Source organism: Furipterus horrens, unplaced genomic scaffold (genome assembly GCF_987537825.1).
Source record: "Furipterus horrens unplaced genomic scaffold, mFurHor1.1.pri manual_scaffold_10, whole genome shotgun sequence".
NCBI classification, from domain to species: domain Eukaryota; kingdom Metazoa; phylum Chordata; class Mammalia; order Chiroptera; family Furipteridae; genus Furipterus; species Furipterus horrens.
In genome coordinates, this window is record NW_028327180.1 from 38,907,349 (window position 1) to 38,932,358 (window position 25,010).

Consider the following 25,010-nt stretch of genomic DNA (forward strand, 5'->3'; position numbering starts at 1 on the left):
AACCCTTTTACTCTTTTGTCCCACCTGCGTGTCAATATTTGGTTCAGACACGCAGGTGCCGCTCTGTGAGCGGCCTCGTAGAGGGAGAGGGTCCTGACTGCAGACAGGTTCACACCAGGATGTGCCTCCTGTCCCCCATCCCCACAGGCCAGCCCCGTGGCCTCCGCCAGCCACCTGACTCTGGTGTTGCTTCTGGCAGGGCTGGTGAGGGCTGAGCATGTGGTCTGAGGTCCGCCGAGCCGGCCAAGCTCAGGGGGCTGTGGCTGGACCGAGGCGCATAGCCCCCAGGCAGGAGAGGTGGCTCCACCAGAGTGACCATGCAACCTCACCCCAGGGTGAGAGCCTGAGAGCCGTCTCTCCCACCCCGCGCCCGGCCTGCCCCAGGCTGCGCAGGCCCAGTCCCTCGGCCCTACAAGCAGAGCTGCCAGACACAGGCGATCAGAAACAAAACACCGCCCAAGACACATGACCATAGGAAGATCACCCGCTGTTTATCTGAAATTCAAATTTAATGGGCACCGTAGTGACACAGCCTCGGAGTCCAGGGCACCAGGAACCCAGCCCCAGATCTGGAGCCTGGGTGCCTCACGAGAAACCAGCCGCCCCTGCAGGCCTCAGTCTCCCAGTCTGCCAGGTGGGATGGGACAGACAGCCTTCACACAATTCAGGCCTCATCTCCCATTTTATTGATTGTCTTTTTATTTTGTTATCAGTTTCTTTTGCTGTTAAGAAGCTTTTTAGTTTGATATAGTCTTATTCGTTTATTTTTGCCTTTACTTCCCCTGCCTTTGGGGTCAAATTCATAAAATGTTCTTTATGACCAAGGTCCATAAGTTTAGTACCTATGTTTTCTTCTATGCACTTTATTGTTTCAGATCTTATATTTAGATCTTTGATCCATTCTGAATTAATTTTTTGTACAAGGAGACAAACTACAATCTAGTTTCATTCTTTTGCATGTGGCTTTCCAATTCTCTAAGTACCATTTATTGAAGAGACTTTCTTTTCTCCATTTTTTTTTTTTTTTTAGCTCTTTTGTGAACAATTATTTGCCCATATGCCTGTGTCTTTATTTCCGGGCTCTCAATTCTGTTCCATTGGTTTGTGTCTGTTTTTCTGCCAATACCATGCTGTTTTGATGATCATAGCTCTGTAGTATAATTTGAAGTCAGGTAGTGTGATACCTCTGGCTTTGTTCTTTTTTCTCAGGATTGTTTTGTCTGTTCAGTGTCTTGTGGTTCCATACAAATCTGATGATTTTTTTTTTTTTTTGCTCTGTTTCTTTAAAAAATGACATTGGACCCTCGCTAGTGTGGCTCAGTGGATTGAGCATGGGCCTGTGAACTGAACGGTCACCAGTTCAATTCCCAGTCAGGGCACATGCCTGGGTTGTGGGCCAGGTCCCCATTTGGGGGTGTGTGAGAAGCAACCAACTTATGTTTCTCTCGCACATCCTCTCCCTCTCTTTCTCCCTCCCTTCCTCCCCCTCTCTCTAAAAATAAATAAAATATTGAAAAAATGATATTGAGATTTTGATGGGGATTGTATTAAATCTCTATATTGCTTTGGGTAATATGGCCATTTTAAACTACATTGATTCTTCCAATCTTTGAACACAGAATATGTTTCCATTATATTGTGTCTTTTTCAATCTCTTGATTTTCAGTACATAGGTCCTCACATCCTTTGTTAAGTTTATTCCTAGGTATTTTATTCTTTTGGTTGCAACTGCAAAAGGAATTGTGTTTTTCATTTCTTTTCCTGAAGTTTCATTGTTAGTGTATTAGAACTCATTGGATTTTGTACATTGATTTTGTATCCTGCAACTTTACTATATATACCTATTGTTTTTAATAGCTTTTTTTTTTTTTTTTTTTTTGGTGGAGTCTTTAGGGTTTTCTATATACAAAATCATGTCATCTGCAAAAAGTGACACGTTTACTCCTTCCTTCCCAATTTGGGTATCTTTTATTTCTTTATCTTGTCTGATTGCTCTATCTAGGACTTCTGATACTATGTTAAGTAAGTGGTGAGAGTGGGCATCCTTGTCTTGATCCTGATTTTAGAGGGAAAACGTTTAGTGTTTCACCACTGAGTATGATAGCTGAGGGTTTGTCATATACAACCTTCATTATGTTGAGGTACTTTCCCCCTATACCCATTTTATTGAGTGTTAATAATAAGTGGATATTATATCTTATCAAATTCTTTTTCTGTATTTATTGATAAGAGCATATGATCTTTATCCTTTGCTTTGTTAATGTGGTATATTACATTAATCGATTTGTGTATGTTGAACCATCCTTGTGCCCCTGAAATGAACCCCACTTGATTGTGGCATATTATTTTTGTAATGTATTGTTATATTCAATGTGCTTGTATTTTGTTTAGGATTTTTGCATCTATATTCATCAGAGATATTGCTTTATAGTTTTCTTTTCTAGTGTTATCCTTGTCAGGTTTTGGTATCAGGGTTATGCTGGCCTCATAAAATGTGTTAGGGAGTATTGTCTCTTCAATTTTTTGGAAGAGTTTGAAAAGGATAGGTATTAAATCTTTGAATGCTTGGTAAAGTTCACCAGTGAAGCCATCTGCTCCTGGACTTCTTTTGGAAGTTTTTTGAACTTTTTGCTATAGTAATGATAATAATAATAATTATTATTACTATAATTATTATTAATGAGCTGTATTCTTAAAAGTGCCAAGAGCAGCTCAGTAAATAGTAATTGCTAGGCTCTACTTTTAGTGCTTTTCCTGTTGTTATCAGTGTGAGGAGCTAGTGACAACTGGAAATCAGATCAGTCCTGCTCGAAGCTTCGCCGTCACCCACCCAGAAGGCGGGGTTTGTGAGCCAGTTGGCCTCAGTTTCCCGGTCTGGACTGGGGGCGGGGACACGGATGCGGAATGAGGGACGAGACGTGCAGGATGCGCGCGAGAGGCAGGAGGTGGGGTGGCTATGTGCGCATTGACCGCTAGGGGACGCTGCGGAGCCGCCCTTTTGTGGTCCTGATGCTGGAGCGAGTGGGCGCGGAGGAGGGAGGAGGGCGCGGGGACCGGGCTGGAGGGAGGCGGGAGGCGGCGTCCGTCGCTCTAGCTGCGAGTCCGCCTGCTGCCCGCCGCCGCTGGCTCGGTCCCGCGCCCGCCGCCTGCCTTCGCTCACCATGGCCCGCCTCACGGAAAGCGAGGCGCGCCGGCAGCAGCAGCAGCTCCTGCAGCCGCGGCCCTCGCCGGTGGGCAGCAGCGGGCCTGAACCCCCCGGGGGGCAGCCCGACGGCATGAAGGACCTGGACGCCATCAAGCTGTTCGTGGGCCAGATCCCACGCAACCTGGACGAGAAAGACCTGAAGCCGCTATTCGAGCAGTTTGGCCGCATCTATGAGCTCACGGTGCTCAAAGACCCCTACACGGGCATGCACAAAGGTGGGCGCCCCAGCCCCCTCCCTCCCTTCCCTTCCCCACCCTACCTTCCGGCATCTTCTCTCCCCCAACCCTCCTCGCCTAACCTCCTCCCTCTACTTGCTTCTGCCACAGCATCATTCCTCCCCCCCCTTCCACCCACCCTCTCCTCCCCCCTCTGGGGGTGCAGCTGACAGATACGATTTGGCCCCCTCCCCTCCTCCGCCCCCTCTCCCTCCCTCTCCACCTTCCGGCATTCATTCTCTCTCTCTCTCTCTCTCTCTCTCTCTCTCTCTCTCTCTCTCTCTCTCTCTCTCCCCCCTCCCTCTCCCTCTCTGTCTCTCTCTCTCTTCCTTTCTCTACTCCCATTTTCCTTTACCACCCATTCTCCACCCCCCAGCATCTATCTCTCTCTTCCTTCCCTCCCATTTTCCCAGACCCCCACCTCTTACCCCTCATCCACTCTTTCCTGCCCCTTTTCTGGGGGAGCTGCCTGAACACTGCCACCCCTCTCTGCTCTACCCCCCCGCCCATTCATTCGGCCTCCCCAGGCCCCGTCGGGGAACTTTGCGCTTCTGGACTGCATTGCTTTGGCCATTTTCACAAAGCCAGGCCGGTGGGGCAGGTCCAGCTGGCCTCTGGGGACACACGGATGCCCAGGACCCCCAGCTAATCGGTAACTACAAAGAAAGCAGGAGGGGGGTTGTGGGGCGCAGGAAGCTGAGCCAGGCTGAGGGGGGAGCACCAGCATCGGGTGGCTCAAATGCTATCGTTCATCCTCCCCACTTCCTACCCTCTCTGTTTGGATCAGCATCCCTCCTCCATTTCTCTGCCCTTCCCCTTCCCGTCTCCACCTTTGGCTCAAGTTAAAACTGGCCGATCCTGTCAGCAATGTGTTGAGGTCTGAGGCCAATGATGATGAGCCTGGGCTGTCCATCTGGCAGAGCCCAGATCCTGGGGCGGACAGGGGAGGCGTGGGCAGCCTGCAAACCCAGCTGGGAGGCAGGTGGGGTGAGAAGGCCTGCCTTCCTTCCCCCAACCTGATTCTCTCTCTGATGGCATGCTGAGAGCAGGTGCCCAGGGACTGTGGCCCCAGCCCTGGGCTCTGATCATGAGCCCAATCTGAATTGGGGTTGCTTTGATGGCCTTCCTGTTGAGTGCTCGGGACTGGGGGTGGAGATGGTGAAGGCTTTGTGCTGGACACCCATGACAACACCTTGGAGGGATCTTAGGGGTGGACCAGAGCCCATGACCTATTTCAGACCCATTTATCCCCATCCTCCCCTCAGTGTTGCAGGCATGGTAATCATTAATACATGTTTGTTGAATGAATGAATGAATGAGAGTCTAGTAGGATGGAGCAGAGGCCTGTCACTTCAGCTAGACCCTCAGCTGATACACTATGGAGGAAAGAAACCCCTCCCACCCTTAACCTTTTTTCAAATTCTACCATCACCAAAAAAAAAGGTGGGGGGGTACTAGAAAATCTAACTCCTCCATGAGGCCTAGGAGGGCAGAAGGTTCACTCTTGCCAATGAATCCAGCTCAGGGATCCATACACCCCAAACCCCTAGTATGTCTGAAGGGCCCATTTCTAGAAGGATTCTGATGGGAGTCGGGGGGGTGTCCATGTGGCCCCTCAGATGTTGGATTGGAAGACTTGCTGGTGAGCTCTGGGTCAGGGAAACAAATGGGTTACAGAGGTGCCCCCTTTCTCATTTTTAAATCTCCCATGGAAATCCCCCCAAAGAGATGGGGTGGGGGTGCTTGGCTGAGTGTTCACCTGGACTAGAGTCTCAGTTTCCCCACTACCAGTAAAGTAGGGCCCCATGCATGTGAGGTTATTTTTTCTGGCTGGAGAATGTTGGGATTGAGCGGGTGGGTCTCAGGATGTTTCCTATTTTCCATCTTTTCTTGGAGGCTTAAAATTAGGAACCAGGGCCCTGGCTGGTGTGGCTCAGTGGATTGAGTGCCTGCCTGAGAACCAAAGGGTCGCCAGTTCAATACCTGGTTGGAGCACATGTCTGGGTTGCAGGCCAGGTCCCCAGTTGGGGGCGCATGAGAGGCAACCACACATTGATGTTTCTCTCCCTCTCTTTCTTTCTCCCTTCCCCTCTCTCTAAAAATAAATAAATAAAATCTTTTTAAAAATTAGGAACCAGGGTGTCCATGGCACTTAGTCCTTACCCTCCTTTTTGCAGGGGTCTTGGGCTGGTCTGAGCCCTGGATACAGGGCCTGAGAGTAACAAGAGGGTGGGCGGTTTTCCCTGCTGTCTGCCCTCACCCAGTACCCTCAGGTCAAGAATAGATTCCCTTCCTGGTCCCACCTGTTCGGGGCCTTGAGGGAACTAATTGTGGGAGGCAAGCTGGAGGTGAGATTGTCTCAGGGGTCAGCAGCTGGGATGGAGGCCTGTGTGACCTGTGGCCACTGGCTGCCCCTCTCTGGGCCTCAAGTAAAGGGAGGTAAAATAGTAAATGGGATGTTGGGGGGGGGGGCGGTCCTGATACTTCCACCAAAACACTTATCTGGTGTAATTTCTGGGGAGCCAACTGAATGGTGACTGCTGTTGGTGCTGGAGGACAGTGGGGGGGGGGGGTCTGGGCCCCAGGGGTGGGGTGAATCCCCCTCCCAGAGCCTTCTGGGCCTTCTAATGCTGAGGGAGTCTGGGCACCAGGGCAGCTGAAAGGGCCAGAATGGGGTGAAGTAAAAACATCACTGGCCAACATGCCCCCATCCCACTGTTGTCATGTCCCCATGATCATCTATCTCATCCTTAATTCCTTAACTTTCATGTTCAGGAGCCTGTCTGATCCATCACCAAAGGGATCACCAGCGAGGGAGGCTTGGGAGAATTACTACATTTCATACAAAAGGGAAACTGAGGCTCAGAGGGCCAACTACTTGGTCCCAGGGACCAACTAGAACTGTCCTCCCCACGGTCACTCACCTGCTTCCCTCCCAGGCCAGGGGAAGCAGAAGTATATGTTTGTGATGAAGGAGTGCAGTTTCCCCCAAGCTGAGAATGAGGCTCCCCAAAGATGGTATTGGGGAAGCAGCTGTGACATCTGACAGCCACAGCCAGTGGTGGGGCAGGGCCTGTGCAGTGGGGGTCTTTCTAGGACCAAAAAGAAAGGCAGAGGGTTCAGGGAGTCCTTGGGGCTCTGGGGATTGGACAGCAGTTGGCAGAGAGGGTGGGAAGTGAGGGGTTCTCAGAAAAAAGGTAGGTCCATGGGTGCTTTTTTTTTTTTTAAGAGAGGTGGAGACAGAGACAGAGAGAGGGGGAAAGAGAGGGAGAGACAGAGGGAGCCCTTCCCCCTCCACACACACACAGGGAGAGGCAGAGAGAGGGTGGGAGCCAGGGAGAGAAATGGAGAAGGGGAAGCAGGAGGCCACAATGCTGCTTCGTACCCCCATCTCCCAGATCTGTACCTCATCTGGAGGAAGGGGACCTCCCTCGGTGCCCCCAGTCAAGCCAGGGGCTCAGGCCAGGAATTGAGGGCTGGGATGGGTCTCCCAGTGGCCGGTGTCCAGACATTACCCTCCTCTAGTCTCCTGCTCAGAGACAGGATCCCTCCAGGACCCTCACTCTGAGGGGGCTGGGTGCCTGTAGGGGCCCTGAAGTGCCTCTCTCCCCTCCCTGGTCAGGGCTGAATGTTAATGCCCATCCTGGTGATAAGGTTCGCTGGCCGCTACTGCTGCTGACCCCTCCCATTTATGGTAATCACATATGCATTTGCATGTTAATGACAATATTTATCTTAAAGCGGAGGTTGTGAGGGGGGCTGGTGCAGGTGGGGGGGCATGGGGGGGGCTCTGGTTTCCATGGGAGCACCAGCTGCTCTGCTCAGAGGCAGGAGGGGAGGCTGGAGCATGCTGAGCTCTGAGGCGTGAGATTCCGTGTGTGACGTGCCAGCCCCAGGGAGACAACGGGTTGGGCTGGGCTGGGCGGCTGACAGGAACTGCCTTGGGTGGGGGACTGAGGGAGGAGTTGCTATCCCTGAGGCAGCTGAGGGGACAGTGGCTGGGGGCGGGGGCTGAGCAGGAGCCACCAAGGCTGGCTGTGTGTCTCTGAGCCAAGCACCCCATTCTGTGCCTCAGTTTCCCCAAATTCCCATTCTCCTTTGATTTAACAGGCTTTTACGAGGCTCCTGGAGCCTTACAAGTGACTGTAACATGTTTTCTGCCCTCCTTCAGGCAGAGGACATTGATTGAGCACCTACTGTGTGCCCACATTTAAGCAGAGCTGGAATTTTATGCAAACAGGAATCTCTGTGAGAGTAAGAAACACATGAATTCATCTACACATATGACCAACTTTTACTGGGCACTTACTGTGTGTCAGGCCCTGGTCTAGACCTGTTGAACTAAAGAGATAGATACCCACCCCCCAGACCCATCCAAAGACCAGAACCAGTATGGTTGGGGAACACAGTGTGAAACCAGGAGGTTTACAAGGTGTTGATATCAAGGCTGCAATGGCAGAAACGCATACTGGCAGAGACACCCTGGAGGAGGATTTGTATGCCTGAGGGCCAAGAGGGTTTCCTGGAGGAGGCAGTGTGGGAGAGCACTTAAGAGCTTATTGTTGAGATGAATCTGGTTTCTCTGCATCTTACCAGATATGTGGACTTGGGTAGCCACCTTTGTCTCTCCAAGCCCCATTGTTGTCCTCTGTAGAATTGGGAGGGTAGAGAAGCCTCCTGTATCGGGATCGGGGGAGATGGGGGTGTGAACAGCAGTTAAAGTTTTTGACACAGAGTTCATGCTTGGTTAGTAGGACTTGGGCATACTATGTGACTAAGCTGAGACCTGAAGGGTGAGAAGGATCTGTTGATGGGGAAAGGTATTTCTGGTGTAGATAACAGCATGTGTAAAGGCCCAGAGGAGCTCTAACTCTGGTAGCTTCAGGTGAGGGGAGGATGGAGCTTTTGCCCTGGTTGGAAAGGAAAAAGGCTCTTGGGAGCCCCAGAGTCCCCTTCTGATGTGGGGCTAAGCTGGCAGGTCTCTTCTATAAAATTCTGGCATTGGAATTGGACCCATGAGCTATCTCTGAAATAGACTCATGTCTCTTTCTTTCACCCCTGCTGCTGGCAGGTGAGAACCTAGCTATAAGGAACACTTAGTAGGACCACACTCTTGCATTCAGTCAGTCAGTCAGTCAGTCAACACTTCCTAAAAACCTTTTGGGGACTTGCCTTATACTGGGAAAGGGAGGTCCAAGGGTGCTCCATGTATAGACAGAGCCAGACATTGGCACCTACAGCCATAGTGGTCAGTGTTGGGTCTGAGGGAAGGATGCAGGGCTGAGGGAACTAGATAGGGAATCAGGGATTCTGCCTGGGAAATCCTGCTGCATGCAAGAGGGGCATTAGAACTGGGGCTTTGAAGGATGAATAGGAGCTAACCAGGTAGAGAAATATTTCATTTACGTATTAAGATAAGTACTTTAACTGTGTTCTGGGCCCTATGATGGATGTGAAACACAGCAGTGAGACAACTGGATAGATCTCTGTCCTTACAGATATGGGCAGAAGGAACTGGGTTTGCAAAGTCCTGAAGGTATGAAGGGGTATCACTGGAGTCGAGAAGGAATTAGGTGAGACATGGGAGATGAGGCCAGAGTGTCATCATAGACTGGATCTTGAAGAGCCTCTGATGCTGAACTGAGCTTGGATTCTTTCCTGAGGGCACTTGGGAGCCATGGCAGAATTTAGAGCAGGGGAGGGTGTCAGACCTGCATGGAAAGGGAGCTTCATATCTTGTATTCTGCCATTGCTACCACCTGCCTCTTTCATACCAGCCTTATTCAGGATATGCCCACTTCCTACACATCTGCATGAATAAAAGAGAAACTTTCCCTTGGAGTGAGGCCCACAGTGTACGAAGAGAGGGATGAAAAGGAGCAGACATGTGTTCAGGTTGCAGTGGTTCTTAGAAAACCAGGTTCCCCTCTGCCACATGGATCAGGTGAGGAGTTGGGGCTCTGAGAGGGACAACACCCAGCCCCACGTCACACAGCAATATAGCTAGGCATCACACTTCCCAGCCTGAGCCTTGACCCACTTTAGAAGGTTAATAGAGGAGCCCTAGCCAGTGTGGCTCAATTGGTTGGGCATTGTCCCACAAACCTAAAGGTCACGGGTTCAATCCCTGGTTAGGGCATATGCTGGGTTGTGTGTTCGGTCCCTAGTCGGGGCACATATGGGAGGCAACCAATCAATATTCCTCTCTCACATCAATGTTTCTCTCCCTCTCTTTCTCCCAACCTTCCCCTCTCTCTAAAAAAAAAAAAAAAAAAAAAAAAAAAAAAAAGAGGCAGAGAAAGAGATGTGGTTGTGAGACAGAGAGTCAGGATGAAAGCCATCCAGGGAGGCTGGCTGTCCTTGGACTGAAGGTGACCAAGGCCAGAGGGAGGGGCTGCTGGGTTTGGGAGACACTGACTTAGCAATAGTCTTGTTGGTCTTGAATCATGGTGATCACCATTGAGACATAAGGTCTATGAGGACAGGGACTGTGTTTTATCTACTATTTAGAAGTGGAGCATGTGGATGAATGAGGGCAAAAAGATGAATGGGGGAATCAGAGGATTGGGATGGCTGATAGATGGGTAAGTGAGTAGATGAATGTAGGTATGGATGGATGGATGGATGCCAATGACTCAGTGGATATATGAATGTGTTGGTGGATCAAAGAATGGGTAGATGGATAGAATGCTGAATGGATTGATGGATGAGTGGGTGGGTGAATGGGTGGATAAATATGTAGATGGATGGAGGAATAGATGGATGGGTAGAGGAATGGGTAGATGGTTGGGAAGATGGATTAATGATGGGTAGATGAGTAGAGGATGGATGGAAAGACAGGTGGATGGATGGATGCACAGGTGAGTGGTGGCTGAACGAATAGATGGAAGGGTGGATTGAAGGATGGAAGATGGACACCTCCCCAACATTTACGACCTTCCTCCTCACCTGGTGAATAGGAATGGCCACTAGCTTTATAGGCCAACAGACTTGATTTCCACTTCTGTCTCTGTTTTTTATTTTGTGTGATCTTGGACAAGCCACCTCATCTTTTCTTAGCTTCTTCATTTGTAAAAGAGAAAGGATATTGATAGCTGTCTTACAGAATAGTTATAAAAATTAGAATTCACTTATATAATATGATTAATGTAATTATTCTAAGGAATGTCTTGAATATTGTAGGTGTCAATACAGTCAGGCAGTCAGAGAGTCAACATCATATCAGGTCTCTATGATGTGCCAGACACTGAGCTAGGCTCCGGGGACACCTAGAAATCCAGAGGGGAGGAGAGACTGACAATAAACTAGTAAAGACAGGAGTAAGATTTAGATAGGAATGAGTTGCTATGAGGAAATAAAACCAGATGTGTGTTAGGGGGTGACAGCTTACCTTGGGGTGGCCAAAGATGACCTCTTTGAGGAGGTGACATGTAGGATGGGACCTGAATGACAGATGAGAAAGCTGTTATTCCAAAGCCAAGAGAAAGGCATTCCAGGAGGAGGATGCAGCATGTGCAAAGGCCCTGAGGTCAGAATGAGTTTGACATGTTGCAAGAACAGTGAGGAGGCCTGTGTAGCTGGAGCAGAGTGAGAAAGGGAGAGAGAGGGAGGAGGAGGAGGCAGGGAGGTGATGGGGACAGGTTGCGCAGAGCCATGTGGGCCTCAGGAGAACTTGAGCTATTACCCCAAAGGAGATGGGAGCCCTGGAGGGCTGTGGGCAAGGGAAAGATAGGATCCAGATCATTCTTCAGAATCTGGAGAATGTGGACTCTAGGTCTTCCATTTACTAGATGGAAAAATTAAGGCACAGAGAGTCCTAGACATGGCTGGATATTTAGGAGGGATTAGAATTCCAGAGTCAGGTACCTGGAGGCATGAAGGGGGGCTACATGTGTGTCTGGGAAATTATAAGGGGGTTGAATTTAAGGGCAGTGGAGGGAAATGTTGAGGGAAGAGGTCATAAGACAGCAGTGATTAGGTTGGGAAGGGCTGTACAGCTGACAACCTTGGCTTTGATCTGAGGACACTGGGGAGTTATGGAAGGGTTTAGAGCTAGGGAGGGGCATAATTCACAGATAAATGTGGGTATATTCCTTTGGTAGTTTGTGTGGAAGAAGAATGGGGGCAGGATGGGAGGCCAAAGATCAGAGGGGCAGCCAACCTATGGTTCAGGTGGAAGAGGGTGAGGCCTGAGCTCTGCCTGGGCTGTGGGCATGGAGTGGAGGGGATTTCAGGAGACATGATTAAGATGTCATATTATCAGCTCTTGGCAGGGGAGGGTGGAAGATGAGGAAGAGGGAGGATTCCTGAGAAAGGGGTGTCACCCAGGGTGACCCTGCTCCCAGGGGTCATTGGACGATGTCTGAAGACATCTATGATTGTCAGGATTGGGGGTGTTCCTGGCCTTGAGTGTGTGGGGTCAGGAATGCTGCTGAACACTCCACAGTGCTCAGGACAGCCCCACAGAGAGTGACCCAACCCCAGTGTCAGCAGTGCCAAGGGGAGAGACTCTGCTCTAAGGTGAATGGAAAAGTGTATGGATGGATGGATGGATGGATGGATGGATGGATGGATAGGTAGATGGACAGGTGGATACGTGGGTGCAAGGATGGGTGAGTTACTGGTGCAGCAATTGTGACTAGAACCCTGGGAGGAGTCAAGATGGCTGTGGGCAGGAGATTAGGGGAGTGGGGTCCAGAAGAACCCTGAGAGACTCTGACATGGAAGGCTGGGGAAGAGCAGAAGTCAGCAAAGGAGGCTGAGGAATGGCAGCCAGGGAGGCAGGCGATCAGCCTGGAAATGGTGCGCCCAATGGAGGGCCTTGCCCTCTTGACAGGAAATGATGAGTTTATAAGTGTGGGGAGGGACAGTGAGTATAGGAGAGGGCCGTCAGCCCCACTGTTCTCAGTGAACAGCCTCAGGCTGAGATTAGGAAGAGGATGTGGAGAGGGTGGCCAGGGACAGGTGAGTGTTGGAGAGGTGGTCCTACAGCAGAAGAGAGTGTCTCCTATAATCCTTAATAGATAGTATTATGACTCCTATTTTATGGATGAGAAAGTGGGGGCTCAGAGAGGTTAGGTGGTAAGCCCAAGATCACACAGCAGAAAGACACTGGGCCTAGATTAGCCACTAGATTAGAAAGCTAAAGTTAAAAATCAAGAATGTGGGGTACCAGTATACAGGGGGTTTGGGATCAAAGGGATTTGGAATGGGGGTTCACACAATTGGTTATGGTTGGGGTCTGACTGGGGACAGAACGAGATGTTGGGAATCAAAGAGAAGATCAATCAAAGTTGTCTTGCCTGTGTCTGTTTCCCCAGCAAACCTAGCACATAATAGGTACTCAGAAAATATTGACTGGTGGGGGGAAGGTGACGGATAAAAATGAATCAAATATGGTCACTGCCCTCAAGGAGGTGGTCTTGATATTAGCAGATCAGTTTGGAAACAAAATAAATTTATTCAGTCAGTCAACAAGCATTTTTTGAGCACCTACTGCATGCCTGGCACTACTTAGGTTCTGGGGACCCAGCACTGAACAAAACTCCAGTCCTCACAGAAGCTGCATTTCAGTGGGGGAGACAGATAGCTATATGGCATGTGATGGTGATAAGGGCTCTGAGCAAAAAAGAACAGGGTGGGAGATGGTTGAGGGCTATAATTTTAAATAGGGTGATCAAAGTTAAGTTTTCACTAAGGGGGTGACATTTGAGCTAGTACCTGGAGGAAGTGAGAGTGAACTGTGCAAAGATTTGGGGGCAGCACATTTCAGAACAGCATGTGCAAAGATCACGGGACAGGACCATGGCTGGTGTGATGGAGGAGTGAGGAGTGAGGAGGCCCATGTGGCTGGAGCAGAGTAAGTGAGGGAGCAAGGGAGGAGGTGAGGGTGCAAAGTGGATGGGGGCAAGTTGTGCAAGGCCATGTTGGCTTCAGGGAGAACTTGGGCTTTTACATTGAAGGAGGTGGGAGCCCTGGACGACTGTGAGCAATGGTGGGAAAGATCCTGACTCAGGTGCTCACAGTCGCCCTCTGGTGGCTTCTGTAGGGATGACAGACTAGGGGGCCAGGATAGAAGCTGGGGACCAGGGTAGAAGCAACTGCCCTGGCCCAGGTGGGAGATGATGGGGCTGGACTAGGATGAAGGCATGATCAGTGGCCAAATTCTTACTGAGCACACACTGTATACTGGGCCCAATGCTAGGCACTGGGGACATGTTGGTGACTGGGACACAACCTGGCCCCACCCTCAGGGTGCCCACAGTCCTGTGGGGCCAAATAACACATGACTAGACAGTTAACAGCATGAGAGAGCAGAGCTGTGATGGGGAACACACAGGCACAGAAAAAGTCTATGACGTGCCTCACCCAATATCAGTTGGGGGTGGGGAGGCTCCCCAGAAGAGGGGGTGACTCAGTTGGGACCTAAGGTTGAGAAGAAATGAGCCAAAGGTAAGGATCAGTGTGTGTGAACCCAGGCAATGTGGTGCTCAGAGACAGTCAGTGAGAGGCTGAGCATGGGTGTGGCTTGAGTCAGGGTGAAAGCCAGGGACATGTCCAGCCAGAGTCAGTCCCCAGACCTACCAAGCTCCACAAGAAGTGGCAAAAATCCCAGATTTATGCATGAGAGTAAGGATTATAAATAGTAAGAAGGAAAAACCATTTTTCCTTTTTCTTTTAAAACATTTTTTAGGCCATTTGATCAGTATAACAAACTTCGGCAACTTTAGTCCCCATTGTGCTGGGATTTTCTGAAATTCAGAAGCCTCTGGCCCTGCTGCTCTGTGACATCGGACAGATGACTCAATGGCTGGTGTCTCAGTTTCCCCATCTGTAAAATGGGGTACTAATGGAAACAGCAGCACCATTCTCTTGGGCTAGTCTGAGGACGCAAAGGGCAGCATGGGTGGCATGCCCCCATAAGGTGCCTGGTGCTCAGTGGACATCGACTATTATTTTTTATTACAATTCCAACATGAAACCCCAAAAGACCAAATCTCAGAGCAGAGAGCAGAGGGTCTTGGCATGAGGATGGACCCTAAGGATTCCCTGGCAAAGAAGTTTCCTCTTTGTGGAGACACTGCTTCCTTACTTTTAGAGGTAGGGAGCCCTGTCCTTATTAAGAGAACTGTGATGAGGCAGATCTAGTTACAGGGAAACTTTCATACATGGAGGAAATATTTTGCTCCCCAAGGATCCCCCCATTGATGCCACTCTGCCCTTGGTTCTTGAGAGATCTGTGGGCACTGATGTCCCCCTCCCCGCCAAATCAGCTCTGGTCCTAGCTTTGTCAATGGAGGTGGGTGTAAAGGGAACCATAGGATTGTCAAGTGGTAAACATTCTGTCTGTGGGTCTTGCAGGTGGGATTGCCCTTTCCACCTGCCCCACCCCTCAGTTAACCATTCAGGGTTCAGCCAGGTTGAGGAAGGGCTGCTGCACACCCAACTCAAGCACCCATGTCATGAATGGGGCTGGTGTGTGGGGTGGGGGTGACCAGGGCAGGAACCAGGGTGAGAAGCTCACCCAGTGTGTGTATTGGGAGGGCTGAGGTTTCCTTCAGAGGGTCCAGTTCTGGAAGTTGGAAGTCTGAGATCAAGGTTTGGGTTGAGTTGGTTCCTTCTGAGACTCTGGGGGAGAATCTGATCAAGGCCCCTCTCCGAGCCTCTGGTGCTGCTGGCAATCCTCATTGTCCCTTGGCTTGATGATACATCACCTGAATTTCTGCCTTTGTGTTCACATGGGCTTCACATGGACTGCATGCATTTCTCTGTGTCCATATTTCCTCCCTTTTATGAGGACACCGGTTCTACTGCATTAGGTCTCACCCTGATCCAGTATGACCTCATCTTAGCTAATCACATCTGCACCAACTCTATTTCCGAGTAAGGTCACATTCTGAGGTCCCGGGAGTTAGGACAGCAACATATGAATTGGGGGGGAGGAGAAAACAATCCAATTCTTTTAGTCACTGAAAACCAAGGCTCTATTTATCCAGAAACGGATAAATGTCACACGTTTCACCAACTAGAAAAGATTGGGCAAAGAGAGCTGGGAAGCATTTCAGCACCAGGGACAGCGTCCCCTGATTTGGTCATTTTCCTCCTCGCTCAGCAAAATTTCCAGACGCAGAGACTGATGGTATCAAAGGTTGCTTTGAGGTTCATCCCTACCCTCCTAAGGTCAGCAAACTCCATGTTCTGCAGGTAGGGCTCCACAGGCAAGAAAGAACCCAAAGAGGAAGAGGTTTTCCCCTATTTTACACCTCCCTGCAGCCTGATTTCTTGCCAGCCATGCCTAATTTCTCTCAGGTCTTAGGGCTAGTTATCTTAGCACTTCTCATGAAGACCTTGGGGAGTTAAACTCAGAAAATAGAAACACACAGAAAAAGAATAGAATGACAGATCATGGATTGGGAGATGTTTACATCATACATAATAAAAAACAGATAAACACACAATATGTAAAGAACTTTTACAAAGCAATAAAGTGCTTGGCTTCATTAATAACTCTAGGAATGTATGTTAAAATCTCAGTGAAATACAATGGCACACCCACCACAATGATTAACACTTAAAAGTCTGTAAAAACTGAGTTGTTGAGAAGAAAGAAAAAAACACTAATAGGATTATCAGACCCCATTGGAGGGAATATACATTGGGCACAACCCACTTTGGAAAACTGAAAGAATTGATCAAAGTTAAACATATACCAACCTTCTAACCAGCAATCCCATTCCTAGCTATACTTTTGTGCATCAAAATACATATGCAAGAATGTTCCACAGCAGCTTTATTCATGATAGCCCCAAATAGCGAACAGCCTAAATGCCATCCACAGGACAATGGATATCCATTTGTAGCATATTCATAGAATAAAATTGTAGACAGAAGTAAAAAGGAATTAATTCCTGAGACATGCAACCACCCATTGCTGAATGGAAGAAACAAGACACAAAAGTGAGCACATACTCTGATTCCACTTATATAAGTTCAACACAGGGGAGCACTCAACCACATTGATTAGTGATGCATGCAGTGTGGAAACCATAATGAAAGCAATGACCTGGTTATCACAAGGGCCAAGGTAGTTCACTTCTTGGGGTTGGAAGATGGTTGTGGTGTGGGAGGAACATTGGGCCTCTGGTGGCAGCCATGTTCTATTTCTGGATCTGTGCAATGTTCCCATGACTTTATAAGTAATTGTTACATTGTACACTTACATGTTCTGCACTTTTTGAGGGGAGGCAATTTGTAATATATTCTAACTATATACTTATTATTGTGGTAAAAGTTACCATTTTACAAGGCACAGCTCAGTGGCATTGCGCACACTCACATTCTTGGGTAACCATCACCACCATCCGTCTCCAGGACTGTCTCATTTTCCCATTAGACACTGACTCCCCATCTTCCTTCCTCAGCCCCTGGCACCCACCATTCTACTTTGTCTTTTTGGATTTGACTCCTCTAGGAACCTCATGACGTGAAAGCATATAGTATTTGTCCTTCTGTGTCTGGCATATTTCATTGAACATAATGTACCTAGGTTCATCCATGTTGTAGCAGGTGTCAGAATCTGTTCTAAGGCTGAATAAGATCTCATTGTACATATATCCCACATTTCGTTTATCCATTCATCTGTTGATGGATATTTGGGTTGTTTTTACCTTTTGGCTATTGTGAATAATGCTGCTGTGAGCATGGGTGTTTGAACATCTCTTTCAGTCCCTATTTTCAATTCTTTTGGATATCTACTCAGAAGTGGAATTGCTGGATCATATGGTAATTCTACGTTTAATTTTTTTGAGGAACCGCCAAACTGTTCTCCACAGCAGCCACACCATTTTATGTTCTACAAATGCTTTTTAAAATGTGCCCAGCTTCGTGTGGCTCAGTGGATTGAGTGCCAGCCTGTGAACCTAAAGGTCGCCAGTTCAATTCCCAGTCAGGGCACATGCCTGGGTTATGGGCCAGGTCCCTAGTTGGGGGCATGTGACACACAACCGCAACCAGTTGATATGTCTCTTGCACATGGATGTTACTCTCCCTCTCTTTCTCCCTTCCTTCCCCTCTCTAAAAAATAAATAAATAAAATATCTCTAAAAATAAATAAAATCTTTTTCAAAATGCTAGAAACTATCTTCAGCTCTGTCTGGTGCCTGCCCCCATCCTCAGGGTTCCAGGAGACCTCTCAGGCCTGGGGCAGGGACCTCTCCCCATTATCTGGCCCAGCTGGTAGGAACAGCCACTGTGGTGAGTGTTGTCCAGCAGAACTCAGCTTCCATTAGCTCCTGCCTGGAGCAGAAGTGGACACCCCAGAGCTGTTCCCAAGAGCTCTGCCCAGGAGGTCAGAAGTGAAGGGAGGCAGACAGGGACCATGAGTGGGAGAAGTTGGGCATGGGGAAACATAGGGTCCAACTGCATCAGAGCAGCCAATGATGGTCTCATTTCATAGGCAGTGAAAACAAGATCCACAGAGGTTAGAAAGGCAAAGCCCAACTCTGGGCCCAGAGCTCTGTGTCTGTCCCATGGGACCTGACACCTGCCTGCAACTCCCAGCTGTCCCCCTCAAACATCTTTCAAAATACCTTTGACCTCATTAGTTTTCCTCTGGGCATCTCTTTATCCTTGTTTCTCTTTGTCTCTGTCTCTCTCAATGTTTCTTGCTTCTGTGACTCCCAACAGACATTGTGCAATCACACCCTGGTTTTGGACCCCCTTTAGGGGCAGCCCTGACCCCTGGCTCTCTGCAGACAGCCCTTGGTTGGTCCACCCTGTGGCGCTCTCGGACCATTCTCTCTGATGGGGGAAACTGAGGCAAAGATGGGGCAGCGCCCCATTGCAGACCACAAAGCGAGTCAGTGGCAGAGCCCACTGCTCCTTATCCCAGTGGTAGGACCTCTTCTGGCTCCTTGGAGCTGCTGGGACCCTCCCTACTTTCTTCCCCCCACCCCCACCCTTGGCAGCAGCTCTACCCACTCCCCTGACTCCACACCACCCAGCCCACAGTTCTGAGAATGTCTTCATCCAGTGTCAGCCACAGGCTTAATTAACAACTGGGTCTGCTCTCTTCCCTTCCCTGTTTCACTCCTTGGGAAAAAGTGGGGTGTGGGGGTGAACCACTGCTAATGCCCCCCCAAAAAGGTAGCTTCAGGGTTCTCATTTTTGTTATTGTAGTAAAATATACATAATGTAAAATCTACCATTTTAACCATTTTCCTTCTTTTTTCCCCCAATTTTTTTTACTGTAGTAATATACTCATAATATTAAATTTACAGTCTTAGCCATTTTTCAATGCACAGCTCAGTGGCATTAAGTACACGCCTATTGTTGTGCAGCCAACTCCACCATCCATCTCTAGGACTTTCTCATCTTCCCAAACTGACTCTCTGTCCCTATTAAACACTGACTCCCCATCCTTCTACCCCAGCCCCTGGCTCCCACCATCTACTTTCTGTCTCTGTGGCTTTGACTCCTATGGGGACCTCCTATGAGTGGAATTATACAATATTTGTCCTTTTGTGTCTGGCTTATTTCACTGAGAAAAATAGCCTCAAAGTCCATCCATGTTGTAGAGGGTGTGAGAATTTCCCTTTTTATAAGACTGAATCATATTCCATGGTATGGATGGACCACACCATGTTTGTCCGTTCATCCATCCATGGACACTTGGGTTGTTCCCAACTCTTGGCTATTGTGAATTATGCTGTTATGAACATGGGTGTACAGCATCCTTTCCTCTTAACACTCCCATTCTCTCCCTTCCAGGCTGTGCCTTTCTCACTTACTGTGCCAGGGACTCTGCCATCAAAGCTCAGACTGCTCTGCACGAACAGAAGACCTTGCCCGGGGTGAGTCTGGAGAAGGGGGTGGGGGATGGTGAGGCTGCTCTCAGCCCTGGGATTGCTGAGGCCCCTCTTGGGGTCAGCTGTGAGACCCATGTGTCTTTGGACTCAGAAAAAGATGTAAGGTGCAGAGGTACAGAAATGATCACCACAATGAGCATTTATTAAGTGCCTACTGCATATCAGGCCCTATGCGGCACGCCAGAGTGGTTGTGCATGGTTACACAGGTGGCACCTTGCCCAGGGTGCAAGTATTATTGGCTTGAGACTTGAAGATGAGGAAGAACTAGCAGGCAGCGGGAGCAGAATGTGCAAAGGCCCTGAGGCAGGACTGTGCCTGGTGTGTTGGAGAAACATTGAAGCAAATAGAGCTACAGTCCCTGGATCCAGGGGTTGTTTGGGCGGTATTTCCATCCCCAGAGGAGGCCAGCCCAGGCTCTGTTCCTGCCAGGTCTCTCTTGTCGACCTTGTCCTCTGGGTGGGCAGGAGGTCCCTCCAATGAAGGATGGGGATCCTATGAACCAAGTGAGCCTGGTTTCCAGGAAGCACCTCCCAATGGAAAGTGGCTCTTGGGGTGGGGCTTGCCCTTCCCTCTGGAATTCTCAGGGTCCCTTCAGCATCAAAAGCACTCAGGGGCTGCTTGGGGCATCTGTAGCCATTGATGCTGGGAATGTGGGCACAGCACAGCTGGTAGTGAGAAGTCTGGGGTGTGCCTGCCAAGTGGGTTCTAGATAAACCAGGTGGTTAGGGAAGGTCTCTCTGAGGAGGTGACCTGATGGGGATGAGGGAGGGAGCTATGCACTTTCTGCAGGATGGGCATTCCTGGCAGAGGCAGAAGCAGAGGCAGTGCAAGCCTCTGAGGCTGGACCAAACTCAATGCATTTGAGGAGCAGCGAGGTCAGCAAAGTGAAACCATGGGACTGAGGAGGATGGAAGAAGGATGGGGAAGAGGAAAGGGGAAGGACCACAAGAGGAGTTTGGATTTTATTCCACGGGGGGCTAGGGCCATAGGAGGGTGGCAAGCAGAGGAATGACCTGGTTTGATTTTTACTTTCAAAACCGTCTTCCGCCCTGACTGGTGTGGCTCAGTTAGTTGGGCATCGTCCCACAAAGCAAAAGGTTGCTGGTTCGATTCCTGGCCAGGGTACATGCCTGGGTTCTGGCTTTGGTCCCTGGTCAGAGCATGTACAAGAGGCAACCAATTAATGTTTCTCTCTCACATTGGTGTTTCTCTCCCTCTCTTCCTCCCTCCCATACCCTCTCTCTAAAAATAAATAAATAAAATATTTTTTAAAAACCCTCTTCCAACTTCTGGAGTCCTGGGACGGCTTAACAAAGCACCATAAACAGAGGGCTTAAAGCAACAGAAACATATTGTCTTACAGTTCTGTAGGTCAGAAATCTGCAATCAAGGTGACAACAGGGCTGTACACCCTCTGAGAGAATCCTTTCTACAACCTTCTCCCAACTTCTGGTGGCTGCCAGTAGTTCCTTGGCTTGTAGACTCATTGCTCCAATAATTTCTGCCTCTCTTGTCACATGGCCTTCTCCTTTGGGTCCATGTTTCTCCAATATCTCTCTGCCTTTCTTTTATAAGGGCACCTGCCATTCGATTTAGAGCTCACCCTAAATCCAGGCTGACCTCATTTCCATATCTGTCACTTAATTCCATTTGTAAAGAACCCTTTCCCAAATAAGGTCCCATTTTTTTCACAGGTTCCAGTGGTTAGGACTTGGACATATTTTAGGGGGACTACCATTCAACCCACTAGAAAGGGTTACTGCAAAACCAGTGGCCAGATGGAAGGGCAACTGGGGGCAGCATCACCAAGGAGAACCAGCTGACCTGCATGAAGGACTTAGTAGAGAACTAACAGGATGGCTTCTTGGATCAGGGAGCATTTGAGCTGAGTCTTGAGAGATGGGGAGGACTGTGGCAGATGGAGATGAAGATGGGGGTGGTATGAGGATGGAGTGTACAAAGTCTTGGAGGCAGGAATGTGCCTGGTGTGCTGTCGAGAACACATGAGAGCCTCTGTAATCTAACAGAAGTTTATATTAGGTTAGGAGGAGTGTTCAACACAGAGTGATTCTGCTCTCAGGAGACACTGGGTGATGTCTGGGGACATTTGTCATGGTCAAGACAGGAAGATGCCATGTGTAGAGGCCAGGAATGCTGCTCAGCACCCTACAGGGCACAAGATGGTCTCCCACAACAAAGAATTATCCACCCCAAATCAACAGAGCCCAGGTGGATGAACCCTGGTTAGGAGAATAAGGAACTGGTAAACAGTGCTAATAGAAATATAATGCAAGCCACATAGAGCACTTAAAATTTCTAGTAGCAACTCTTAAAAAGGAAAACGAAACAGGTAAAATGAACTTAATACTTATTTCATTTTAACCCAGTATCTCTGAGATCTTATTTCAGCAGGCAGTCAATATAATTTATTAATTATAATTAAACAAAATTTAAAATCCCAATCTCCAGTGACAAAAGCCACATTTCAAGGGCTCAGTGGCCAAGTGTGGCTGGCGGCTACCATATTGGACAGTATAGTTCTAAACTGTTCTAAGCCCAGGGTCAGCAAAGTTCTTATGCAGAGGATAAGAGAGGTCATATTTTTGGCTTTGCCGGCCATATGGCCACTGTCATAGCCACATGAAAGCCTCAGACAACATGTAAATGAATGGATGTGGCTGTGTGATAATAAAACTTTATTTATAAAAATAGACAGGGCATCAGAATAAGGCTATAATGTGCCAAATCCCATTCTAGACCATTGACGTCCAATTGGACTTTCTCCAGTGATGGACATGTCCTTCCTGTCTGTGTTGTTCAATGTGGTGGCCACTAGGTCCATGTGGCTCTTGACCCTTTAAAATGTGGCAATTATGACTCAGGAACTGAATTTTAACAAATGTAAATTTAAGCTTAAACAGCTGTATGTGGCTAGACAGCTAAAATCTAAAATGCTCTACATCAGGGTCAGCTACTGTGTTATACAGCACAGACCTAGAATGTTCTAGACTGAGGAATATGATGCAGTGACATCATCATATGTCTAGATTGTAGGGTTCAAGGTCTCTCTCTGATACTTGCTCACAGTTGAGTGGTGAGGAGTCTCAGGCAATACCCTCTGGGCCTTAGTTTCCCCAGCCTCCACACAGGGCCTGGACTGTGAATTATCACCATAGCCCAGCACTTCTGGGGCCCCTCATCTAGATGCCATGTCCACGAGGGGGGCTGGGGCTGCTGCCAGCCATGTTCAACAGAGGGGGAGACTGTGGGTAAGAGAGAAGGGGCTCATGTGATGTCACCCAGCAGGGTGAGGATGGCAGCTCCATCTACCCCACTCCACAGGCCTTGAACATCTGGCTTGTCTGGTTCAGTTTCCTGCAAGCTGGTTCCTGTGGTCCTTGCCCTCCTGGAGATGAGGGCTGATGTTTTTTGTTTTGTTTTTTTAATAATTTATTTGTTTGTTTATTTTATTTTTAGAGAGAGGGAAAAGAGAAAGAGAGGGAGAGAATCATTATTGTATGGTTGCCTCTCACTTGCGCTCCCAACTGGGGACCTGACATGCAACCTAGTCGTGTGCCCTGACTGGGAATCGAGCCAGCGACACTTGGCTCTAAGTCTGATGCTCAATCCACGGAGCCACAGCAGCCAGGCGGGGCTGATGTTTGATAAATAAGGTGGTTCAGAGCTGGACCCTAGGGATGCAGGGATCCCTGGGGACCACCCCCAGGCCTGGGCAGCATCCTCTGGGAGTACAGCCTGATTAAAAAAAAAATTCTTAAAGTTTACAAAATATTACACACTTAGAGAAAAGTATATCCAACACAAATAATTAGAAAGCAAGCACCCCCGTTATTACTACATAGTTGGCACACAGAAACCACTGTACCATGTCCCTAAGCCCCAGCCTCTTGCTTCCTGTTGGAGGAACCACTATTATGACTTTTATGGTACCCAAGCCCTGCTCTTCTCTGTGGTCTCAGTACTTATAAATACATTCCTAAAATATTAGATGGCTGTTGTCTGTTTTTCTATATGATATGAATGGAATAATGTTATATGTAGGCTTTTCCATCTGCATTTTTTCCCCACTTAGTATGATGCTAATGACAGTTAGCATTGCATTCATCCATAACTGGTGCTTTATCATTGCCATGTAGTATTCCATGATATGAATACACAGTTTATTTGTTCATCCTCCTGTTGGTGGATATTTGGGTTGTTTCCAGTTTTTGCTGTTTCAAATAGAGATCCTTGTTCGTGTTTTGGTTCTGGTGGGTATGTGCCACGCTCCCATCAGTTACATACCCTAGAGTTCCGTTCTCTAAGTGTGTATTTTGGCTTCTGATTAGTGAAGGGGCTGACTTTCTAAGTAAGTCACCCTGCCCTGAGGACCACCACAGACAATGGATCAGCCCTTCAGAACCAGAGCTGGAGGTTCATGTGTAGATTGCACAGCAGGGGATGGTGGCTGCTGGAGCAGAAGGCCCCCCTCTCCTGTCAGCTACTTCTTGTTCCCCACCCAAGGTGTCTCCACCAGAGGATGAACCCACATGAGATTTACCGTGTGCCGGAAAAACCCACCCTGCGGGCTCTTGTGCCTGCACGTGTCTGCGTGCACAGCCAGGGAGCTGGGGGCCAGAGCTGAGTCATTCTAGAGATGAAGACAGCCCCATCTCTCCTGTCCCCGGCATCCCCTCAAAAAAACAATCCAACCCATGTGCATGTGTATGTCGGGGAAGGCAGTGTGGAGTGGACACTTCTGTCTTTTTATCTCTTGATAAACCAGGAAGGGAGTGATCCAGGTCATTGGCTTGCCATGTGGACCACCCCCCATGGCACAACCGAGCTCCCCCTCCCCTAATGCTGCTTCCTGGGGTCAGAATGGCTCTCCTTTCCAGTTTCCTCCTTGACTGTGCCAGCGGCGTCTGTGAGGGACATAGTATAATTAATCAAATTCAGCATTCTGGAGTAGAATCCTAAATTGAATAACAGAGTCCCAGAATAAAACCCAGAATGGACCGTCGACCCTGAATCCAGGCTGGGCAGGTGCCTCAGGTTCCAGTGGAGGATCTCTGCTGGGCTCTCAACCCTCAGGCTGGATAGTGAGGGGAAAGCTTCAGGGGATGGTGGCATTTGAGGGGGCCTCTTCAAGGTGAGGATGGGATGCAGAGAGGTGCATTTTAGCCCAGTTAGTGCAACAGCAGTGTCCTGCTGGCATGGGAGAAATACCTGGGGCTAAGCAGTGAAGGTGGCTCAAATGCCAGGATGAGGAACTGACATGCTTCCCCAAGGGCAACAGGGAGCTGTGGCAGCACCTAGACCAGGAGGAAGGCTTGGTCTGGGTCCAGGTGGAAGAGGAGGAGGCTGGAATAGTGGCCTGGGCAGCCCAGATAGGGTGCCCACCTTGCTTCTTTCCTCTCTACACCTCCAGAAACAAACCAGTTGGAGCTTCCCTTGGGGTCCACACATTTTCTAAAGTCACAGCTTTGAAAATTCAGGAGACTCTTTGGGGCCCCAGCCTGACCACTAGAGACTCCTCCTGCAGTCTCTCCCCGCAGCGGCCTCAGTTTCCTCATCTGTAATATACACAGGTCAGACTTAAGGGGCCCTGTTTTCCCAATGGTGTATGGCTTGGTGAAGTCACCCAGCAAAAGCTTGGGGCAGGGCAAGGACTGAATCCCAGCCACTTCATATGTGCCCACCCCAAAGACATAGGCACTCC

The 25,010-nt window shown here is 48.9% G+C and overlaps 1 protein-coding gene across 3 annotated transcripts in view; it reads left to right on the forward strand.

Moving 5' to 3' along the window:
• The first annotated feature begins 3,134 nt into the window (after positions 1-3,134).
• CELF5 (CUGBP Elav-like family member 5) overlaps positions 3,135-25,010 on the forward strand; it is a 40,349-nt gene continuing 18,473 nt past the window's right edge. For 2 of the 3 annotated variants that reach the window (XM_090289288.1, XM_090289289.1), the window contains exons 1-2: positions 3,135-3,420; positions 19,190-19,272. In XM_090289288.1, the coding sequence (XP_090145414.1) occupies positions 3,162-3,420; positions 19,190-19,272 (342 nt within the window). In that variant the 5' untranslated portion in view covers positions 3,135-3,161. The remainder of the gene's footprint in view (positions 3,421-19,189; positions 19,273-25,010) is intronic. The other variant, XM_090289287.1, reaches the window with a different exon arrangement.